Here is a 25000-nt window from a genome sequence, read left to right as displayed (position 1 = left end):
TGAATGTCTTACTTTAGCTGTTGGTCTGTCTGTCTGTCTGTCTGTCTCCATCAGTGATTGAATGTCTTACTTTAGCTGTTGGTCTGTCTGTCTGTCTCCGTCAGTGATTGAATGACTTACTTTAGCTGTTGGTCTGTCTGTCTGTCTCCGTCAGTGAGTAAATGTCTTACTTTAGCTGTTGGTCTGTGTGTCTGTCTCCGTCAGTGATTGAATGTCTTACTTTAGCTGTTGGTCTGTCTGTCTGTCTCCGTCAGTGATTGAATGTCTTACTTTGTCTGTCTGTCTGTCTGTCTGTCTGTCTGTCTGTCTCCGTCAGTGATTGAATGTCTTTATAATTAACTGTTGGTCTGTCTGTCTGTCTCCGTCAGTGATTGAATGTTTTACTTTAGCTGTTGGTCTGTCTGTCTGTCTCCGTCAGTGATTGAATGTTTTACTTTAGCTGTGGGTCTGTCTGTCTGTCTGTCTGTCTGTCTGTCTGTCTGTCTGTTTGTTTGTCTGTCCGTCAAGTAAGTAAGTGCACCGCCCTCCCACCTATTGTTCTTCACTGCTGTATTCACAATAAGTCTTAGGTTTGTTATGTTCTTTATGTGATGGTTGAATGTGACTTACTGTGTTGCAGATAACGACACTTCCACTGAGGAGGATGACATGACGTGTGGCCTTGATGACGGAACACTATGCAGTACAGTCGAACCTGCCCCATCGACCACCTCATGAAAACGGCCACCTGTCCAAAACGATCACCCTAAAGGGTCCCCGACGCGCTGTTTCTTTCTTTAATTCATCTTTCCATAATGACCGCCTGTCTATATAAAGACCACTTTTGGTCGGTCCTTCATGTGGTCGTTATGGACAGGTTCCATTGTAGTAGCAGTTGTAGTGGTAATAGTAGCCGTAGAAATAAGAGAATGAGTAACTCTCTCTCTCTCTCTCTCTCTCTCTCTGTGTGTCTCTCTCTCTCTTTGTTTCTCTCTGTCTCTCTCTGTCTCTCTGTCTCTCTGTCTCTCTTCTGTCTCTGTCTCTCCCTCTCTCTCTCTCTCTCGCTCATTTTCATTTATATAAACAAATAATGAAATATTATGAAAGTCAAGTGTTGAAGTTATCACTTGTTTGTCATGTTTTGTAATCGGAATGTGTATTGCTTCTCATTTGTAGAACGTGTCCATAAGCAGCTTGTTATTGTTCTCATGTTCTGGTCTGAAACGTGTGTGCACAGAAAATGAATAAAACACACTAGTGACAGTGGTAGTGACAGTGGTGGTGACAGTGGTAGTGACAGTGGTAGTGACAGTGGTAGTGACAGTGGTAGTGACAGTGGTAGTGACAGTGGTAGTGACAGTGGTAGTGACAGTGGTAGTGACAGTGGTAGTGACAGTGGTAGTGACAGTGGTAGTGACAGTGGTAGTGACAGTGGTAGTGACAGTGGTAGTGACAGTGGAAACTGCATACAATAGTGAAGCAAGCCATGATCTCTCCTCTGCCCATCACACACGGCCTGGGTTCACTGGTGTAGAAGAAGTCGATGTCTTTCATGTCCGACGCACCTTACCATGGTGTATCACATTTCTTTCAAAAGTTGCATATTGAGCTTTTCAGTCTCATAACATTATTTGATGTGAATAATAATACTTATAATAATAACAATAATACTAATAAAGAACAAGAAGAATAGTGTTAGATTTCAATGGATTACTTAGATCGACCGATTCATGAAATGTCCTAGCTGACTTTCTGATACATTTTGTACAAGTTCATGTCGATGCGATGTTTGTGAAACAAAAACGTGACAAAACAGATTAAAAGGGGAGCATGACATATGTCACCTCCATTCGTTAAACGAACAATACATGATTAAAGCGTTATCTCCTGGCTGCTTCTTCGCAGCAGGATGAATAATGGTGCACCCTGGGGTCGTGCGTCTATGCATTAATAGACTAATGACATGAAAGTTTCCCAACTAAGGTGGAATGAATTCAGCATCGAATCTTCGACTCTGCGCAGAATGCAGTCACGTTGTTGATAACATGTACATAAGTCTATATGTGTAAGTCTAAGTGAAATGATTATTTAATATGTTGAGTGTATACGTACTTAAGTTTATATGTATAAGTCTAAATGAAACGCTAATCTAATATTATGAAACGAGTAAATATGTTGATTATCTAGGTACGTACGTCTGTAAGAATGAGTCTAAGTGAAATGATAATCTAAAATGTTGATTATAGGTACATAAGTCTATAAGAATGAGTCTAAGTGAAATGGTAATCTTATTTTAACATCCTGGTCATAGTTGTGGCGGTAAACATGATGGTGTAAGCGGGAAAGACGCTACTTTCAGCCAGTGGAGAACAACAGTTTGCTCTTTCAGTACCGAGTAAATAGCTAGTCTGAGGTCCCCGAGGGTAAATTATGTGTGGGATTAAAAGTCAGTAAATTATGTGTGGGATTAAAAGTCAGTAAATTATGTGTGGGATTAAAAGTCAGTAAATTATGTGTGGGATTAAAAGTCAGTAAATTATGTGTGGGATTAAAAGTCAGTAAATTTATGTGTGGGATTAAAAGTCAGTAAATTATGTGTGGGATTAAAAGTCAGTAAATTATGTGTGGGATTAAAAGTCAGTAAATTATGTGTGGGATTAACATAAAGTGAGTCAGTTACACAAAGCCTCGTTTCTTCTCCGGGTCGGAGTTACCATTTATATCCAGCAAAGTTTCAGATTTTTAGCCTCTGGGTTGTGTTACAGTGTGGTTGGAACATCGATTTGTTTGATTAAAATTGAGCACTGAAGTGTTAGCAATTGATAACTGCTTTGTCTACTTTCCAGTTAAAATGTTTTGTTTCAAAAGTACTGATCGGTTTAGCTGACTGTCGTCAACTAGGGAAGCGACATAACTCGGGGTTTGCAAATGGGAGTCTTAAAAAACCCAGTTGCTCCCCTTTGTCCAGTCCACTAACGTGTTTGAGCAGGTACCTTTTTTGATTACTGTCTGTCATCTGCGGAACAAAATAGACCAACGAGCGGTTGCATGCATTGCTTTGTGGTCATCGATACTATCGTAACGGTGAAATTTAATTACCTGGCTGAAGATGGCACTTTCCTTTATCCTAAAAAAACACCAATGAGATCACAATAAAGTGTGTGGTTTTTTCTATCCGTTGTGTGTGTGTACGTGTGTGTGTGTGTGTGTGTGTGTGTGTGTGTGTGTGTGTGTGTGTGTACGTGTGTGTGTGTGCGGTGTTTTGTTTATCAATTGTGATCACTCAAAGTGAACATTCTTGCACTTTTATTCGATTACTTCCCACCCAGTTCTAGGGGGAAAAACAAAATAGAAAAGTGAGGCTTTTTGACACACCTCAAGCAATGAAGAGAGCATATAAGTAGTCAGCAGTCTCAGGCTGTCCTCCTCTCCGGCCGGCCGTTGACAGAAAAAAAGGCTGAACGTTGATATTTTCTCTGATGTCTGTATGGCTGAAGGACAAAGTGGCGAAATTCCAGTTGACCCTTGTCCATTAGACGCGGATGTTCGGAAAGAAAAGAGTATCATATCGAGCGCCCACTGCATAACATACACATCTGACTCGGGTGCTCGTCGTGTCGGCAGGTTAAAGCCGACCAGGACCGAGACAGTTGTTCGTTGCTAGTTGAAAAGCTTGGGTCAGTAAAAGGAGTTCTTACTCTGCCACACCGCTTAAATATCATGACACAGTTAGAATTGAAACAACAAGAAAGGTGAGTTCTGACGTTGTGTGAACGTTTGTTGTTGACAAAACAGTACGTTACAGTCACAGATACTTCAAACCAGCGGTCTTTCAAGCGCACAGACAGACCACCACTAATTCAACAGAAAAAGACGTATCTGGCAAAAAGTTCAGCCGCTTGCAAAAAAAGACACAAACGAGGCAATCGTTAGTGCGTGCGTGTGTGTGTTTGTGCGTGTATGTGCGTGTGTGTGTGTGTGTGTGTTTGTGAGTGCGTGTAGGACGCGAGGGAGTTTGTGTGTGTGTGTATGTGTGTGTGTGTGTGTGTGTGTGTGTGTGTGTCCTTTTTTTCCACAGGTACCACAAGTTATTCAGATAACAATTCATATTCAACAATGCGACAACGAATCTGACGTGTGCAATGTGCTTGTCCCGTTCCAACTAGGAGATAAACTTTGACCTATTTGTTCAGGCTTCCGGTCAAGGGCTCGCGCACTTGCACGTTGTTCTACAGTGGAGCCCCCCCCCCCCCCTCCCCCCCCCCCCTCTTTATACGACCCCTGATTTTAGACCTCCCCGCATTTTCTATTTATTGACTTAAAGTTACTGGTTTAAGACCTCTCCGCATTTTCTATTTATAGACATAAAGTTACTGGTTTAAGACCTCCCCGCATGTTCTATTTATAGACTTAAAGTTACTGGTTTAAGACCTCCCCGCATTTTCTATTTATTGACTTAAAGTTACTGGTTTAAGACCTCTCCGCATTTTCTATTTATAGACTTAAAGTTACTGGTTTAAGACCTCCCCGCATGTTCTATTTATAGACTTAAAGTTACTGGTTTAAGACCTCCCCGCATGTTCTATTTATAGACTTAAAGTTACTGGTTTAAGACCTCCCCGCATTTTCTATTTATTGACTTAAAGTTACTGGTTTAAGACCTCTCCGCATTTTCTATTTATAGACATAAAGTTACTGGTTTAAGACCTCCCCGCATGTTCTATTTATAGACTTAAAGTTACTGGTTTAAGACCTCCCCGCATGTTCTATTTATAGACTTAAAGTTACTGGTTTAAGACCTCCCCGCATTTTCTATTTATGGACTTAAAGTTACTGGTTTAAGACCTCCCCACATTTTCTATTTATAGACTTAAAGTTACTGGTTTAAGACCTCCCCACATTTTCTATTTATAGACTTAAAGTGGCTGGTTTAAGACCTCCCCGCAATTTCTATTTATAGACTCTTAAAGTAACCTCCATTTTAGGCATTACTTCCAATTTAGGTCTGGATTTCTGAAATGGTGTTAGTCTTAAACAGGGGTTCGACTGTATTGACAAGACACTGCAAAATGCTTATGGCTGATAAGGTGTGCTTCCTTTGCTATCAGCTCCATAATAACATTCTCAGTCAAAGCCCACTTAGGTTGGTGGCAAATAGTTATTCATGCTATTTCTAGTTTGAGCGGGCCACCTACTTAGAAAAGTGAAATGGAAAAAAAATGAGGTCTTATCGGCTGTCGTGATTTGCATTAGAGTATACAGCGGGTACGTTGATCTGTCAGCTTTATGAGTGTAGCACTGATTTAAATGGCGGTGTGTCCTTAGCCGGATTTACCAGGCTATTGCCTTTACCCGGCAAATAGCTCATATGCTTGATTCCTATTATTAAGTTGTGTGCTGATACTGAACCACCACGTCACTGCGTTTGTTCCACCCGCTTAAAACTGATATCTAAAAACAACAAAACAACAACAACAACAACAACAACAACAACAACAACAACAACCAAAAACAATCGTCAATAACAAAACTTTCAAAGAAACAACTAAACAAATGCAATAAGATCAAATACATAATTGGCACAAAGCACATGGAGGGTCAAACAAACCTGAACACCGGCCTCGGCCTCGCTAGGAACTTACCCGTTTGCTGGGATCCGCTGACGAAAGGACGTGACAGGCTAGTGAGAGGAAGGTATGAAGATGCTCCCGACGAGACACTGACTTCTTTTCCATGTTCCAACAGTGCATTAACGGTAAGCATTTGAGTGATTAGTGTATCTATCCAATGTTGTTACTCTACCTACCTGGTATTTCCTTCATGCATTGCGAACGTTGACTACTTTCGGTTTTGCCAGTGTCTTCTTGGAAACCCAAGTTAGTTCAGTTTGGGTGTGCGTCCGTATTTCGATTTGGTAATGGAGTGGCATAATTATGACACTTTTGAATAAGCTGTTATATCAGTTTTGGATTTTTTTTCCATCCTTTCCTTTAACTGTCCATAGCTGCAGACAGACTTAGCAAGACCTGCTTTAGTCGGTGCTGCCTTTTTGCTTCAGGCTGATATTCGACTACCCTGTGCACACACCCGATGCTTATTGCGATGTGTTTTGTTAAAGGAGATTGTGTGTACGTGTGTACGCGGTATACAACCATACGTGCATCATGTCGGAGGCTAACATCATTGTTATGCCAAAATCAAGTTAGTGGGTTCAGAGACTGTACATAGTGTTACAGTCTGCACTTTCAGGTGCACTTCCGTGTCCGATACAAGGGAGACCATTACGGGTTTTTATTGTCATATCAGAAGGTTGAGTTGTCTCGCTTGCTGTCAGCGAAACTGATCCGGCGAAAACAGCAAGAAGACATCAAGTCTGAGTAGTCAGTTTAATCCGATTTCACCTGAACCGGATCACTGATTGTGGTTTGGAGAAAGATCAAACGCTGAAGTTTGTTAACAGTAAAACTGTTTTATTTTTTTATTTTTTTAATTTTTTTTGGCATCGGATTGTCCTCTAAAATGCGCATCAAAATTAGTTCAGATTGGTTAGACCCCATGGAGTGGGATGAACTCTAAATCTGAAAATCAAATTATGTTCACCTGGTGACGGTTTTCACCGTGCATCATGAAAGTGTGGTGCGACTTGTACCGGGTGGATACGTGAATAAGACAAAGGCCTCCTCAGGAATCGGAAGATCGTGAGTTCAATTCCCGGCCGCGACCGCCTGGTGGGTGAAGGTTGGAGATTTTCCGATCTCCCAGCTCAACTTTTGTGCAGACCTGCTTGTGCCTTTTCCCCTTCGTTTGTATACGCAAGCCCAAGACCAATTGCGCACGGAAAAGATTCTGTAATCCATGTCAGAGTTTGGTGGGTTACAGAAACACAACAATATTTAGCATGCTTCCCCCGAAAGCGGCGTATGGCTGCCTGAATGGCGGGGTAAAAAAAAGACAATACACGCACAAACCCACCCGTGCAAAGGCACGAGTGAACGTGGGAGTATGAGCCCATGGACGAAGAAGAATAAGAAGAAGAATACCGTTTTTTTTGTACGGAAAACTTGAAACTTTACATAATCCTGAAATAACTTGTTTCTAATAGTAACGCCGTGAAGACACGCCCCCCCCCCCACAAACACACACATGTACACACACACACACACACACACACACACACACACACACACACTCACTCACTCACTCACTTACACACACAAAGATAATGGGATTGTGTCTGCTCGTTGACGACCCCTACAGAATGATATGGGGTTTATCTGTGTGATTTTGGTCATATACAACGTTATTCGAATAGGCAGGACAACATTTATTCAACCAATTAGAAAAAAACTAAAAAGCAAAAAACCCAACCCATTGTCTTTGGAAAGTATTGGCTATACATAACCCATAGTATATAATTATGGACAATGTGGCCCAAAGCATTTACGGGTGAACGTTTTGTGTTGATATCATTATTACATGTAATGCTATTGTGTATGGGCATTTTATTGTTCACTGCAACGGTCATCGGGTGAGAACCCAAAGGTCGAGGGTCAAAAGGTCGAGACACAAAAGGTCGAGGACATTTGGTCAAGAGTCAAAAGGTCGAGTGCGACAAAAGGTCGAGGGTGACTAAAGGTCAACAGCAAAACGTCTACGGGACAAAAGGTCGAGGATTAAAAAAAAAAACGTCGAGGATTAAAAATTTTGTTTCAGCTTTTACATTTTTTTTTATACAGGTTAATCAAGCAGAAACAAGGCTTCCTTGAGCATCTCCACTACAACACACATAATTTGAAACAGTCAAGGCTAAAAAACAAAGTTGGAATTCAAAAAGGAAGAGGAAAGGGGTTAGCTCATAGACTTACCTTAGCGAATTAGCCAGCATATTACCGACAACTATTGCAACATATATTTTGGAAAACTTCCACTACGACGGCCTGAACGCTTCGACTCATAACAGACAAACCGATCAGCCATGGCGACGGCTTCAGTGATCGAGGAAGCCAACGAGCGAGAGTGCAGCGTGTGCCACGAGGAGTTCCGGGAGCCCAAAGTTCTGCCCTGCGGCCATCTTCTGTGCCGCCATTGCCTGCTGTCGTGGCTGCAGTCCCAGCCCCAAGCACACTGCCCGCTCTGCAGGTGCGTCATCGTGGAGGGAGGGGCGGGACAGGGAGGGGCCAGCAGTGTGGAGGTCATGGTGGAGGGATTCCCAACGGACCTGGCCATGGCCGCCTTAGTGGAGGCGCAGCGTCTGCTGAGCAAGGACCACAGATGCTGTGTGTGTGAGGACGTGGCGGCCACCTCTCTGTGTCTGCACTGCGGGGACACACTCTGCAAGGCCTGCACGAGGGTCCACGGCAAATTGTCGGTGTCCAAACATCACCGGGTGGAGGACCTGACCTCGCTGACGGCGGAGCAACTGACCGCTAGCCGCCCGTCCACCTGCGCGGCGCATCCCGAGGAAACGTGCAAGCTGTTCTGCCCCAGCCACGGTCTGTCCGTCTGCGTGCTGTGCGCCTCGTCCAAACACAGGGGCTGCCCGCAGCTGAAGGATCTGCAGGAGAAGACGGAAGAGGCACGTGCACTGCTGGCGGAGATGGCGGCCAGACTGAGCGCGGGGGAGGCGGAGATAGAACGCGCCATCGGCGAGTTGGAGCGACACCTACAGGATACGGAGACACGCACCAAGAAGTCTGTGGCGCAGATGGAGGCCGACCTGGACCGTCTGCAGGCGGCGCTCAACGCCTGTCGTCGTCGCATCGGGCAGCTGGCTGAGGGCGCGACCTCTGACGACAGGGAAGCGGTGCAGGACGGGAAGAACTTCCTGCTGCAGAAGCGAAGCAAGCTGACGTCACACAAAGCTGTCATAGAGCGAGCCAAAGGGTCGAAGAAAGGTGACGTTGTCAACGACATGATGTCATCCATGGAACAGCGAATCCAGGAGCTCGACTGCAGCGCCACCTTGCCCGCCAACGCCAAGGTCATATCGAAGGTCAGCCTGGCGATTGACCCAGGGGTCGTGACCCGCATAGAGCAGGACCTGGCTCAGCTGGGTCAAGTCAACACTGTGCCTGCTGTCTTCACTGCTCTCAGTAATGTGAGTCTGCTTCTCTGTGCATCTTTGTTTGATTGTTTGTTTGTGGATCATTCATGTCTCATTTGTAGTAGCATGTGCAGCAACATCTCGGTAGTGTCAACAGGAAAACATGAGAGGGGGAGTTACAGGATCAGCAGTGGTTTAGCTATTGTGCAAAAGTAGTGGTAGTGATAGCGGTGATGGTTGTTGTGGTGAAGGGTATACATCAGTAGTTATACATCAGTCATTGCAATAGCGGTGGTAATGGTGGAAGTAGTACAGTAATAGCATGTGTTTAGAATAATTACCGTAAACTACCTTGTATACGCCCCCCCCCCCATTGCATCAATTTTGCCCTAAAGTTGGGAGTGGGCGTTTACTAGGTACTAAACCCTTTACAGTAGCGGTTCCTTTGCTAAAATAACGATATTTTGATCACTTGGCGTGGAAGTGTCGAAAGGATGCGTTATTGCACAAAACGTCCTCTCTCTCTCTCTCTCTCTCTCTCTCTCTCTCTCTCTCTCTCTCTCTCTCTCTCTCTCTCTCTCTCTCTCTCTCTCTCTCTCTCTCTCTCTCTCTCTCTCGCTCTCTCTCTCTCTCTCTCTCTCTCTCTCTCTCTCTCTCTCTCTCTCTCTCTCTCACACACACACATACACACACACTAGGAACTCTGCAAGCAAACCACGAAGGAAATCTTGTTGCTTTATTGTCTGTTTACAAGTTTATAACTTCAAAAGATAATGCTAACTGGAAAATAGTAATCCAGATTTGCTGTTGCACTGATTCAAGCAATCAAATTCGAGGGACAATTATTTGAAACATATATCGTGATCAAAAACCGGTCTTCTCAACTTCAGAAGTGCTTTGAGAATTTAAACTCTCTTTTATTACTCAGCTGCACTTCGGTGAGAGTATCAATAAACGGTTTGCCTTTGTACAGCATCTTGGCATTTTACACGCAGATGAATACTCTTTACTGCATGCGGGAGTTTACAACCACTAAAAACAAATTCAGTAAGAAGTTGGGGGGTGGGCGTTTACTAGGTAGTATATATATATATGCCCTTTGGCTTTGCGCAGCGTTTGGCCCAAAGTAGGCGGTGGGCGTTTACTCGTAACTGGGCGTATACAAGGCAGTGTACGGTATAATTATGCAAGGCTGTGCAAAAACACCAGTAGTTATATGGTAGTCATTGCAAAAGCGATGGTAGTGGTGGAAGAAGTTACAGTAATAGGATATGTTTAGAATAATTATATTATGCAAGGCTGTTCCAAGGCCCGGGTGACTGAGTTGTTTAAAAAAACCTTAATTACTTGTTAATCGTTCCATTCGACGATTTTTGATAGAATGATAGGTAATTACTTTGATGACTTTGGGCAGCTCCATGGATCGTTCAGTTTCCATGACAACCACGGTAAGAACATTGTTCTGAGCAACAACAAGCAAACCGCAGAGAGGACACGTGAAAATGCCTACGCCATCGTCATGTCACGTGACCCCATGCAAGTTGGCGTCCTGTATGAGGTAAGGCGGACACAACTTGTGTTGTCTGTCTTATTTTCTTGCAGTTCTTGAGGAAAAAAATGCCAGTGGATCAATGAGAGAAGAAACCGTGTTTTCTTTTGAAGAAAAATCTCTTTGAAATACCCCCCCCCCCCCGCCCACCCAAAAACAAACAAAAACCCCACCACCACCACCAACAACAACAACAACAACAACAACAACAACAACAACAACAACAACAACAACAACAACAACAACAACAACAACAACAACGGAACACACACACACACACACACACACACACACACACACACACACACACACACACACACATAAACAGCAAAAAAACGCACGCATACTCATACACGCACGCACACACACATGCTCACACACAAACACACGCGCGCGCAGAAAATGGATTACATGGTACAGAAAGGTTGAAAGTAGGCTGCATACTCTGCCGGTGACTGTCTGTCTTAATTGTATTGTGCAGTAGTTTTGGCCACAGAAGTTCGATGGTTCGGAAAGAAATGTGCTCCACACAATCAATGGTTCGATTATTGTCAAACTTTTTCGTAATACGAATGTTGTGTCACTGCTAACGTGTGTGTGTGTGTGTGTGTGTGTGTGTGTGTGTGTGTGTGTGTGTGTGTGTGTGTGCGTGTGTGTGTGCGTGTGTGTGTGTGTGTGTGTGTGTGGATCTGTGTACTTGTCTGTCGGTATAAAGGTGCAAATAGACAAGTGGGACACCTGTCGTGCAGCTATCTATGGACACCTGATACCGGGTGTGGTGACACAGCGCCCTGACACCCTCACCTTGCCCCAATGGTCCGGGGAACTGCTCCCTGCCGCTGTGGTGTATAGCTCCGGTGTCATACACTGTGGATCCACGGCTCATGTACGATACCACCACTGCCCTTCTTTACTTCCAGTTCTTATTAACGCTTGTTTGTTTGTCGAACAGTCTATATGAAAACTGAGTTTTCTGCCTCGTTCCGTCTTTTTTTTATGATAGCTTTCTTTCCTCTGTCACTGTCTGTCTGTTTGTCTGCGAGTGTGACGGTGTGAGGATGCGTGAATGAGAGAGTGTATACTATGCACCCACTAAAAACACACATTTTTTTAATACTTTTCCGTACATAATTGATTCCACTGACATTATTTTACAAATAAGTTTCATCTTTTTTTCTGAAATGGTTTGCCATTGTATTCATTCATGTTCTGTCTTATTTTATGACTCTGATGGTTTGTTTCATCATTGCCCCTTAGGATTTTGTTGTTTTGTTGTTGAACGTTCTCTTTTGTTTAAGATTGCTTGTTGATGACATTTTTGTTTGTTTGTTTGTTTGTTTTTTGTTTGTTTCAAATTCAAGTGTGTGTGTGTGTGTGTGTGTATGTGTGTGTGTGTGTGTGTGTGTGTGTGTGTGTGTGTGTGTGTGTGTGTTAGTTTTCATTCCTTTTCGTCGTTTCATGTGTGCATTGAAGTAGGGACTAGTTGTAAGAATGCTATTATCCTTCCGTAATAACGTTTTCGAGTTCTCTCACTCACACACACACACACACACACACACACACACACACACACACACACACACACACACACACACACACACACACACACACACACACACACACACACACACACACACACACACTATTCTGCTTTTTAATTCTGATACATATTTTATGTGCCCATAACTGTAAGCGAGTTTAATTAAAAAGAAAGGAGAGAGATATTCTTCACACACTTGTAGAGCTTTGGATTTGCTCAAATCGAGAGAGAGAGTGTGTGTGTGTGTGTGTGTGTGTGTGTGTGTGTGTGTGTGTGTGTGTGTGTGTGTGTGTGTGTGTGTGTGTGTGTGTGTGTGTGTGTGTGTGTGTTCATACTGACATTGTAAAATGTATTTTGTCTCCGTATTGCTGCTTACTTGCTTGCATCACTGACTTATTGATTGATTGAAACAGAAATCCAGTACCATCGGGTCAGTACTGACAACACTGAGAGCAGGGAACCGTGTCGGTGTAGCAGTGGACTCCTCCCATGGTCTCCATCTGTACGTGGACGGCCAGGACCAGGGTGTCGTCTCCACCAACCTCCCTCAGCCCTGCTATGCTCTCTTTGACGTGAATGACTACACCAGAAAGGTAGAGCGATCTTGTATCGTGATTTGGTCTCTATCAACCCCCTCTGTCCTGCTATGGTCTGTTTGACATAACAGGCTGTGTCCGCTAGGGGGTGGGGGTGGTAGGTGGGATGCTACTGTTGTGTTCTCTTGGCAGTTACACGTACCTGTTTCCCTCGATTATCAATCTCCGTCAGTGGTTTCGTCCGAGTGTGTATGTCTTTCTTGAGTCTGTCTGTCTGTCTGTCTGTCTGTCTGTCAGTCTGTCTGTCTGTCAGTCTGTCTGTCAGTCTGTCTGTCTGTCTGTCTGTCTGTCTGTCTGTCTGTCTGTCAAGTAAGTAAGTGCACTGCGTCCCACTTATTGTTTCTTCACTGCTGTATTCACATCAAGTATTAGGTTTGTTATGTTTGTTGTGATGGTTGAATAATGACTTACGAGTACTGTGTTACAGGTAACGACACTTCCACTGACCAAGCTGGCATGACGAGTTACCTTGATGGCTGTTTGATGACGGAACACTTTGCAGTGCAATCGAACCTGCCCTAGCGACCACATCTTGAGAACGGCCACCTGTCCAAAACGATCACCCCAGAGGGTCACCGACGCGCTGTTTCTTTTTTTAATTCCCCTTCCCATAACGACAACCTGTCTATATAAAGACCACTGTTGGTCGGTCCTTCAGGTGGTCGTTATGGACAGATTCCACTGTAGTGGGAGTTAGAGAAGGAGTTTAAGTGGACCGGTAATGACAGTGGAAACTGCATCCAATAATGAAGCAAACCGTGATCTCTTCTGTGCCCATCACACACGGCCTGGGTTCACTGGTGTTGAAGAAGTCGATGCCTTTCATGTCCGACGGACCTTACGATGGTGTATCACATTTCTATCATACGTTGCATAATTATTGAGCGTTTCATAAATTATCTATTATGTTGATTATAGAACTATACATAGGGGAAAGTCGCTAAACCTGGAACAGTTAAAGGAGAAACAGCCGTACCAGACCAAAAAATGGATATTGCAAAGCGTTCTTTATATTGTCACATACTAGACTCTATCAGTAAACAAACGAACAACATAAGATAAAATAAAAGTCACGCAACTCATCAGCCTGATCATAATAAAAATGTCTTGCATTTGTTCCAGGTTAGACGCATGGGTGTGTAAAGTGGAACACTGTGTTGTCAAACTCGGAACACATACAAACACACCGTGACTTTCTTTCTAGCTCTGTCTGTGTCTCTCACACACACATATACACCCACACACTCTCATTCACACACAAACAAGCACACACAAGATAAATAAATACGTCATAACATTTTGATTAAGCCATTTCATGGAAATGTCTTTTTTTTCAACATCATATTTTGATTTTTACCAAGGAAATAACAAATCGGATAACAATTTAAGCCTTAAATGTAAAACAAAAAGATAAATAAGGGCTAGGTCTAAAAAGGACTGAAAAGCAAAACCTTAAACAAAAAAAAGATGGAAAAAAATAGGCAAAGAACCGATTTCGCAGACAATGTCCTTTGTCTTCTACTGTCAGCGCAGTCATCGTGTGATTACTGTGTGCACTTCTGACACTATAACATATCCTCAGGGGAGTTGGTGCCACACATGAAGCAGTACCACGAAATTTCGCAGCTTCATTTGTACCCCTCTTCTGTTGACAAATAGATATAAAAGGGCTACCTGCCCAATTGACTAAATGTAAAAATCATTACGCATAAAGTCTCAAAGCAAATAACTAAGAACAGATTTAAGAACTGATTTTGCAGACACACAAAAATGGCTAAGTACAGATTTCGAAGTCCTTTTGTCCGCTGTTGTCAGCGCAGTCCTTGTGTGTCCACTGTGTGCACCTCTGGCACTGTATCATGTTCTCAGGGGAGTTGGTGCCACACATGAAGCAGTACCAAGTGCTTTCCCCCGGGATAGAACGCATCGTCGAGAATGTTCTCCTTTTTCCCTCTGATCAGAAGATATTCCCCTCTTGTTTCTCTGAGCAGAAGATTTTGTAGCTTCATTCTTTCCTCTTTTCTGTTGACCTGCACGCTCTTTTGCAAGTGAAATCTCCAGCTTTTGCTTGTGAGGAGAAGATTGTTTTTTTTCTCGTGATAATCTCTTCGACGAGCTTGTGGTTGTGTGTTGCAGGACATCAGCAGCAGGTAGGCTTACATTTGCTGCTGACACCAAGCAATCATAATGACCAGAATCTCCATGTACAGTGTACAAAACAACGATGGGGGTGACGTTGGCAAATTTATTTCAGCTTCAAGAATGCTATTGATTAGTTCTTGTTCTATCTCTGGTGTTAATGTAGAAGGTCTTCCTGTGAACTGTACTTCTTCTTTTGCAAATTTGTTTGTTTCCTTCTAAATGACTTTTAAGAGTTGTGACAGTAACACCATATGCTCTTGATGCGCAACGCAAACCCATATCTCCGTTTTTCACTGCCGACAAAGCGCAGCCCATTTCTTCTGGTAACCACCGCCGTTCGGGTCTCATAATACTGTCAAACAAATCAATTAATCATTCAATAAAACTTATAGAAAGGAAAAACACAACAAAACCGAAATGAGAATTGAATACTTGAATAAAACAGCAGTGTTCTGTTTATTGTTTGATGAGGGTAAGATGGAACAGAATGCGGCAAAGCTGGAACACTGTTCCATGTTTGCCTCTCTTATGTGTTCCATCATTGCCGCATGGCACCTGCATGGATTTCGCGTTTTTCTGTTGGATACACGTGACGTTTCAAATCTTTTTTTCCGTTCAAGTTATTGTAAATCTATGAAGGTTTATCACAGCAATCAACATTTTACGTGAACGTATATAGATAAGGAGTAATAATACGAATTGTAGACGGTAGAAATAAGAAGGAAGAAAAGTTTAAAAAACGTATTATTTTTTTTGTTTTGCCGCGGTAGTCATTTTTATTGCTGGAATAATATCAAGGAATGCCACTAGACATTTCTGCAAAACCATTGTTCATGAATTGTTCCCCGTTGATCGCATATTGAGGTGTTTCAAGTTGGCCGACTGTTCCAGGATTGGCGACTTTCCCTTAAGAGTCTGAGTGAAACGCTTAACAAAAATGTTAATTATATACGAACCTAACTCTATGTCTGTAACTAGAAGTCTATTTGAAATGATCATCTTATATATGTTGATGATATACGTACATAAGTGACATGAGTATCCTACTCCATGCACCGTCCTGGTCATATCTGTGGCGGTAAACCTGATGGTGTTAGTGGGAAAGACGCTACTGTATGCCAGCGGAGAACAACTGTTTGCTCTTTTAATATCAGGTAAATAATAATATTCCCGGGTGGAAATTATGTGTGATAAAAATGAAGTGAGGTACATAAAGCCCTGTTTCTCTCGGAATCAGGATTAATAGTTGATTAATTCACAGTAAACATTCTGAATATTAACCTGTTTTTTTGTGACAGTGTGGTTGGAACACATTTGTTTTTAGATTGTAATTGAGCTTGGGAGCGTTTGCAATTGATAACTGATTTGTCTTTTTTTCCATTACAATGTTTTGATAAAATGTGTAACCGTTGTTTGAGCCGAGCTGTGGGAAAGGGACATAACTCAGGGTTTTCAAAAATAATGGGAGGCTCGAATAGAGTTGCTCCCCTTCCTCCAGTCCACTGTCGTGTTTGATAAAAGAAGAAAAGAACATTTTCTTTTGCGTTTTTGAAGCTTACTTTTCGAACTGGAACGTGAATGGTTTATTGGTCAACAGACGGAAACCAAAACAGACACCATGGTTGCCCGATCACGGAGGGATTAAATCTGGGTAAAACAAATCGAACAATATCATTCTCTTGAACGTGAGTACAGTGCTGTTTGGTCTTTTTGTTGTTCGCTCTCACGTGCAGTCGCCATTGTTTTGTTGCTTTTTTCCTGAACGTTTTAAAAACAAGAATTGTGAAGCTTGAAAAACTTCAAAGTTGCGATGACCTAATGAGAGCTCCGTTGACCAAGAAGGACAAGCTCGGTTTATGAATGGACCTTTTGTATTCTTGTTTTTACATTAAAGAACATGAATGTTGGTGTGTGTGTATGTGTGTGTGTGTGTGTGTGTGTGTGTGTGTGTGTGTGTGTGTGTGTGTGTGATAATGCGTGTGTCTATTTGCGTGTGTGTGTGTGTGTTAATGCGTGTGTGTGTGTGTGTGTGTGTGTGAGTGTGTGCGCGCGCGCACTAATGTTTGTGTTTTAATGGTGCTTTCAAGTTTGACTAGTGTGTGGTATCTGGTGATCCTGCATAGTGCCGTCACGTGTAGCTTACATCTCACAAGTTTGGGCTTGTTGCAAGCATACATGCAATGATAATGTTAATTCCGAAAAAAATAACACATCCCTTATTAACAAATAGCGAACACACTCGCACACACACACACATACGGACGCACGCACGCACAGCACAGCCGCAGAAACCCACACGCGCAACAAACACAAATGCACACAACACAGCACAAACTCACACACACAAACACACACACACACACACACACACACACACACACACACGCTGCACACACACACACGCACACACACTCACACGCTGCACACACACACACACACACACTCACACGCTGCCCACACACACACGCTGCCCACACACACACACACACACACACTCACACGCTGCCCCCACACACACACACACACACACACACTCACACGCTGCACACACACACACACACACACACACACACTCACACACACACACACACACACACACGCACCATGTTTAACACCCACCACAGGAAGTTCTGACTCAACAAGTATTTATCTGTATTCAGGTATTTACATATGTACACTGTTATCTCTACAGTGGTTTAACAAATGTACATTTTGACAGCACACAGTTGACACTCATGTTGCCTGGGTTGGGTCAGTCAGTTTCGTCCTTTTCTACGAGTTTCTCCAATGCCCATTGGCCGGCAGATCTGTCGGACCAATCCCGGTGCTTCAACACACATTTACATCTCAACGGTGAATGATAACTAGGTTACAGCGAAGAATATCAAACGTCATTCAAGCTGGCTGTTCATTCGTCAAACTTTGCGTACGTATTTCAAATTCTAATAACTTTCTCAGTTGCTGTGAACAAAATTCAGTCATTGTACAAATAAACAAATGAATAAATAAAAAGGATCAGCCGTTGTAAATGAAGACAAGTATAGATTAATTCCGCATAACATAATTATGCAGATCGCCAAAATGACATGCCTTTTGTTCACATATTGGTTTTGACCCTACAGATGTAACATTCACAATAGTTCATGCAACAGAAGTCAATACATATTTTGACACGTGACGACTTAACTCCACAAGATTGAGCAATCTTGGGATTACACGCAAGCGTACAACTCACTCACTAACGCACACCCAAGAAAGTTTACAAGTGGAGACAGACATCACTGTGTATAAAAAGACTAAAGGAACCACATGTAACTTATAAGCTTTTATATAATAAACACAAATTTATGCACGAAACATCCACACATTTAACGTGTACACTCTACAAATACTACGAAAATTGACAACACATGAATTCACATGAAATTATCCTGGAACTCCAGTCCTAAGCACCCCCCCTATGGTTAAATAGCCTGTTAGTATACGGCGCTCAATAAGGTCGCATCACCAAATTACACGAACACAGACACATGATTTAACCACGACAGAGTACTTAGCTTTTTCGGGATACACAACGCCCGCCAAGGCCTCACATGTCCTTCCCTCCTCAGAAGGCCGCAGCTTCCTGATTCTGACCCCCTAGAAGAGTCCCCGACTGCCTAAGCACGTCGCACCCAGCTCCAGTCCTTCGGAGCTGTTCCCCAGATTCCTAGGCATGTAGAGTTGACCAGACTCCTTCCTCATGCTGTCTTCTGGTGGTCCTGCGTACACTCTGGGTGGAATCTACTGGTCGGAGTAACCCACGCCGCTCTTCTTGCGTTGCTGTGAGCCGTAGTCGCCTCCTGACAGCGTCCCATCTGTCCAGATCTCAACGCCTTCACGTGAACATACGTCCCTCCTCCGTTCTCTCTCCGGCCAACTGCATGTAAATAAAACAGCAACTTAATACTGAACAATAACATCCCTAGCTACCTGGCGTGTATCGATGGTTGTGTTAGTGTTCATCGGTGATGCAAACCTTTAGCGCATCATACCGATGGACATCAAGATCGAAACTTTACACCAAGTAACTATGTATGGAAAAGGATAATTATTTAATACATTAGCTATACAACGGGGCTTTACAATATAGATTTATAGTTTGCTTAAACCTATAAACTTATTGTATTTATCATGACCATATACGCCATGTGATATATTACAAATAACTGGACAAACGTTCACTAAGTGTTAGATTGTGGTATCCAACTTTAACATTACATTACGCAACCAACATTTCATGACACAACACCCATATCCCCACATGTATGATAACTCCCCGCGTAATATTACACACTATAATATGAAGGTATAAAACAACATGCTCAATAACATAAGGATACAAAAGTTGTCGGAAAGTAGACCGCCATCTTGTATAAAATGTGATATTCCGTGTAAACGAATATTTAACAGTTATGTGCAAATAATTACACACATATAATTCCATTGTATGTTCACTGCATATCACTTCCAAACATGCATTAATATACATGTAAATCCCGAGGCTCCCTATACGAATAGGTAGTAATGGGCCGGTCGATGTAATTCCCATATTTCCCGTGCACATTCCCACGGACATAAACACACTTCAAAATCATCGTGTCCCACAATATTACAACACTACTGAAACGTAAACACAAACAAAACAAACATTAGACAACGACATCTACTCAGCCACAGCAATTCGAAACAATAGTCCACCCGCCAAGTCAATGACAACGCTCACCGTAAAAAACCGCCGGGTGATGGAGTACTCGCGCCCGCCAGTACGTCTGCAACCGTACCGTTGACTCTCTCGGGTAGCACTGAACCAAAACCGTGCTAGTTCGCTGACGGGGTGCCAAAGTGTATTCGTACACCGCTGACCCGGACTATGTTAATTCTTCTCTTACTAAATAGCCTATAGATACGCTATAATATAATTTATGCATTACACTATATTATCTTACCAGGTGAAATGAACATTATTTAATTTGCACGACTGTGCCCAACAAATATTTACAAACTTTCGTTTTCTGCAGCTTGACCTGGTTTGTTCACCGCGCGTTACCGGGTGACTATAGCCCGTTCCACGATTCGGACACAAACTTGCAAATACGCGAAGTTACAGGCGTAAAGCATCTCACATCCCACACGCATACATTCTACAATAGTGTTTGGACTCCAATGCTTATGTTGTAAATAACACAATTATTATATACACTCAAACATATAACAATTACATCATCTCGTGTATCTACAAAAAACCTGTTTAAGCTTCTTCTGCATCTCTAAAACCTCGGGTTGTGACAGAAATGAATAAATAAAAAGGATCAGCCGTTGTAAATGAAGACAAGTATACATTAATTCCGCACAACATAATTATGCAGATCGCCAAAATGACATGCCTTTTGTTCACATATTGGTTTTGACCCTACAGATGTAACATTTACAATAGTTCATGCAACAGAAGTCAATACATATTTCAACAACAACAACAACAACAACAACAAACCATCATCATATTCTGTGTCAACGAATTACAATGCACTCTGGATTGCTACCTATCGTTGACACGAGCCCAACCGACGCTTGTTGCCAACAACAGTGTGATATCATTGAGTAGACAACCATGCAACTGGCCACGGAAAACCTAGACATAGTTTGTTAAGCTGAGAGCAGTGGAATGTTTGCTAAAAGTAATGGAATGAAACAAGAACTTGCACGGAGCATGGTAAAACCTGTCAGCACTTGCACTGTGAAAAAACAGTAGAATGCCAAAGCTGTTGTACATTTCTGAAAATGTCAGGCTGCCGTAAGAAGTGTTGCTCTCTTTGACTTGAAGCGCAGTGAGAGGTTACAATTTGAATTGAACAAAAAGGATGTCCAAAACTGTGTTGACACTCAAGTCAAAAGCAGGACAAGTATTTTAGAATCAGTAAAGTTGGTTGAGTTCAAGAAACCAAGGACTCCGCCCCCCCCCCGCTTTTTATGCTCAGCCCCAAAATGCGAGACAATGTTATTTTGGTGATGCTTTGCCATCGTAAAGATTGTCCTTTTCATTACGAGAACAATCGATCTTTTGTTTTTAAATAATCTTCGATTGATATAATAGATGATGTTTTTCTTATGTTTGATTCAATCTGGATCGTGTCCTCGCATGTATTGAAAACATCGTTTTTCCTATGAGCATTCGTTATCGGAATATTCTACTGACTTTTTCTACTGACTTCCCCCTACGGAAAATGTCAACGCATGAAGCAAGGCAGGACGTATGACAAGATAATCAACACTTTTTTTTATATTGGTTGAGGGTTAATTCAAGACCGTTAAATTGTTGTTGAATTAAAAAGTAATTTAATGGAAATGTAACCTGTAATATAAAAGAAAACAAAATTAAAATTTCATTGAAAAAAAAGACCAATGAAGAAGGATATGCTCACCGCCCAAAAAGAAAGAAAGAAAAAAAAAAAAAAAAAAAAAAAAAAAAAAGACGAAAGAGGCAAAAAAGATGGGTTGAAGCAGCCTTGCATGCAACTGAGGTCAAATAGAAAAAAAACACAAAAAAAAAAAAAAAAAAAAAAAAAGACCGTTAATCAAAGTTTGAACCAATGTGAAAAGATTAATGCTGACAGGTTTTACCATGTGCTCTCAGCTTAGTGTTTCATCACAAGGTAAACATTTCTATGTCATAGACGCTGATCATTACTTGAATGGCGCGTCGGTGTCGATCTTCAATCAAACAAAACAATGAGAATTAAAGAAAAGAAACAAAACTGATGAGTCATACACAACACACGGAACTAAAGGGCTTCAATAAACATCAGTACAATATAAGTTATAATCCACACGAGCACAAAACATTTCAAAGAAAGAACAAGGGATACTGTTAGGTGTGCAAACCTTACCTTTTTTCCCAAACCCCCTTGACTAAAGCTTACCAACATATAACACTACAAGACAAGTTATTAACCGAAAGATGTTCTTTTCTTTTTCTTGTCAGAAAAATTGGAGAGAAAAGGAGGAACGAAATAAATATGACAGATATGTATACCTAAATTTTATCAAAGCCCATAGACATTTACATGGATGCCAAAAACAGTGGGCACACAAAAGGACAATGCTTGAAAGCGTAGCCGATGGGAAGTGAATAAAGAATTGAACATTGTGATTGAAGAGGACAATTCAAAAGCTGTTAAAGGCAGGACCCTTCCATTGAAAGTAGTCATTCTCACAGTCTCAGATCTTCCCAGGCTTTTAAATAGGATTGGTGCAGTGGTTAGAATCGGAGTGGCGCAGTGGTTAGAGTCGGAGTGGCGCAGTGGTTAGAGTCGGAGTGGCGCAATGGTCAGAGCGCTTGCCTCTCTAGCTGGTCGTGGTACGTCCCCCACTCGGGGCAAAAACCAATACCCGATTTTTCCGAGCGCTCTCCAGTCCACCCAGCTGGAAATGGGTACCTGACCCTATTTAGGCCCGGGGAAGACGAAGGCAGCGAGTGAGAGGAAATGGGCACCGCCCTCATAAAGCTGGCCCTTAAAAAGTTGAGATCTGTAACATCTCTCTCCCCGACGACCAGATGGTTAGGGGAATATCTTTACCTTTTTTACAGTCATATTTACATTTAAACACCTACCAACATCAACATCATGAGTGCTTCATGTGCAGGGTTAGAATTGTGAATGAATTAATTTTCAAGATTGACACTTTCAAGAAATGTGTTCATGCAAACAAGCCCACTCTGCGCACTCTGATGTTTGGTATGTGACCAAGTGGAGGGATGGTCTGGTCCCATGGAGAAGCCTGGCCAGATCTGAGATGATGAGCCTGATCACTATCAAGGGTAGGACTGTGTCTTTAACTTTCACATACGATCATCTCATTCATTTTCACAGAAAGAGAGTAGATTTGATTTACTGAACAAATCAAAGGATGTCCAGATGTATTCAGCCATTTAATAAACAGAAATGTAATAATAAAACAAATTTGCTTTGGGATGCTCAAGAAGTATCCCTGCAGTTCTGTAATTAGATGTTCAAATATAGGTGGCTGGTCTGTCGTCTCAAAGAAAACGTACAGAAAACAGACACGCGAACAGACAGGCCAAAAAACAAGCAAGCAAGACAGTAATCAACTTGTAGGAATCGTATGCCAGTCACAAAAGCTTAGTATATAACGTTCTTCGGATTGCTTGCAAACGTCACTCCACCAAATGAAATACAAAGACAAAATATCAACAACAACAGAATCATTTTGGGATCATCTGAAACTCTACATATCTATGGTAACCTGTTAAGCAGAAAAAAAGAAACATTTATTTGCACCTTCAACAGCAGGAGGACTTATTCAGACATACAGGCAACGTTCTCATCAGTCCGGCATGAGAAGCAGAAGTAAAACGATCCAAACTATCTGATATTATGGCCTTGAAGGCTGTCCTTGATTGAGTCTCAAGTTGAATTTGCAAAGACTTCGCGAAGTGTCTTTACTGACAATTCTGTGCTGAAGCTTCGTGTAGCGAGCCTCGTGAAGTCAACCTCGCCAAAAAGCAGGACAAGCTATTTTAGAATCAGTAGGTTGGCTAAATCGAAGAAATTAATGACCCCCCCCCCCCCTCTCCCCCTTTTAGAATAAGCCTCAAAATATCAGACAATATTGTGGGTTTTTTTCTCTCCAAGTTTAATTCGCCCAATTAATATACGGCATAAAGATCTTATTAGAGTTACGGGTTATTCTGTTTAGACTTGGAAAGGGGAAGTATGAGGTTACAGCTAAAGGTAACTTCTATCTCATTGAAGCGATCCTGTACACAACCACAGACCCATTCAGTCTATTGTACGATATAAGAGCATCTTACAATTCAAATACATGCCAGAAATCCACATCAGGCAGGGTTCCTCAACGTGTAGAGTACGAATTTCGTGAAAATATTTCGCAAGCGACACCTGTGCCAATCTTCTGAATTATTTCAGCAAACCATTCCTAGTCTATGTGAGCCACATAATGCGGTCACACTGTTGTTTGTTTGTTTGTTTGTTTGTTCATGGGCTGAAACTCCCACGGCTTTTACGTGTATGATCGTTTTTACCCCGCCATTTAGGCAGCCATACGCCGCTTTCGGAGGAAGCATGCTGGGTATTTTCGTGTTTCTATAACCCACCGAACTCTGACATGGATTACAGGATCTTTTTCGTGCGCACTTGGTCTTGTGCTTGCGTGTACACACGGGGGGTGTTCGGACACCGAGGAGAGTCTGCACAAAAAGTTGACTCTGAGAAATAAATCTCTCGCCGAACGTGGGGACGAACTCACGCTGACAGCGGCCAACTGGATACACATCCAGCGCGCTACCGACTGAGCTACATCCCCGCCCCGTCACACTGTTGATTTGTGGTATGTGACCACGCGGAAGTATTTCTTGTTCTATATAAAAGCCTGTACAGAGCTGTAAACATGATCGTATACGACAAAAGGAAGCTACTTTAAATAAAACCAGTGACCACAGGTGAAAAAAAAGCATATGGCATGAGGTGGAAAAAAACCATTACAACAACAAACTAAGAAGAAAAGAGTATGCTTCACAGTGGCAGCAACGGTGCTTTGTACATGGTCGGTTTATCCCCGAGTACGCAGTAGGAGGGTCCAGCAGACTTTAATTGTGTGTCTGTCTGTGTGTGTATCTGTGTGTCTGTCTGTCTGTCTCGACTTAATAGCTTATTGCTGGGAAACTACTGGGCGCAGTTCTTTCAAAAGTTGATACACTGACTTGAAAATAGGTCCGATTGATCGTATTAAAACTTCATAATGTTACCTGGGACCTAAATGCGAAATATTCCACCAAAACGACTCTTAACGGGGGGAGTTTTTGCGGTGGAAGGCTGGTCGCTTTGCGAACAGCCTGAACTAAAGGGGAGACTTGCATGATTTGCAAGCCAGCCGCAGCTGGTGGGGATTTGGTCTCGGCAAAGAAACTACAATACAGTGCTTGGTCTCGGTGAGACTGAAAGAGAGAGAGAGCGACAGATACACACAGTGATTCAAGGCGCACAACTCTAGTAAAGTTGTCGTAGCACGTCCGTCTATGGCCAAAGTGATCCGGGTTCGATTCCCGGCATGGGCGGTCTATTTTTTATTTA

General features: G+C 42.5%; 1 protein-coding gene and 3 long non-coding RNA genes across 7 annotated transcripts in view; 2 read left to right on the top strand and 2 right to left on the bottom strand.

The window, feature by feature from the left end:
• The window catches only part of LOC138971723 (transcription intermediary factor 1-beta-like), a 102187-nt gene that overhangs the window by 32994 nt on the left and 44193 nt on the right, over positions 1-25000 (top strand). The window contains exons 1-3 of one of the 4 annotated variants that reach the window (XM_070344512.1): positions 5495-5734; positions 7716-9076; positions 10437-10580. The exons of 1 other annotated variant lie outside the window; for it this stretch is intronic. In XM_070344512.1, coding sequence (XP_070200613.1) covers positions 7955-9076; positions 10437-10580 — 1266 coding nt within the window. In that variant the 5' untranslated portion in view covers positions 5495-5734; positions 7716-7954. Of the gene's footprint in view, positions 1-5494; positions 5735-7715; positions 9077-10436; positions 10581-25000 lie in introns of those variants that run through there. 2 more of the 4 variants (XM_070344513.1, XM_070344515.1) reach the window with 2 other exon arrangements.
• Positions 12528-13418, top strand: LOC138971725 (uncharacterized). Its single transcript, XR_011457353.1, has 2 exons — positions 12528-12704; positions 13135-13418. It is a non-coding gene; the product is annotated as an uncharacterized lncRNA (long non-coding RNA).
• Positions 17491-25000, bottom strand: part of LOC138970375 (uncharacterized) — an 11081-nt gene continuing 3571 nt past the window's right edge. The window contains exon 3 of the long non-coding RNA XR_011456913.1: positions 17491-17656. This is a non-coding gene — a long non-coding RNA (uncharacterized lncRNA). The remainder of the gene's footprint in view (positions 17657-25000) is intronic.
• On the bottom strand, positions 18162-20173 carry LOC138971703 (uncharacterized). Its single transcript, XR_011457345.1, has 2 exons — positions 19615-20173; positions 18162-18768 (listed from the first exon to the last, which is right to left on the bottom strand). It is a non-coding gene; the product is annotated as an uncharacterized lncRNA (long non-coding RNA).

This window comes from Littorina saxatilis, linkage group LG7 (genome assembly GCF_037325665.1).
Source record: "Littorina saxatilis isolate snail1 linkage group LG7, US_GU_Lsax_2.0, whole genome shotgun sequence".
Lineage (NCBI taxonomy): Eukaryota > Metazoa > Mollusca > Gastropoda > Littorinimorpha > Littorinidae > Littorina > Littorina saxatilis.
This window is presented reverse-complemented; position numbering and strand designations above follow the sequence as displayed.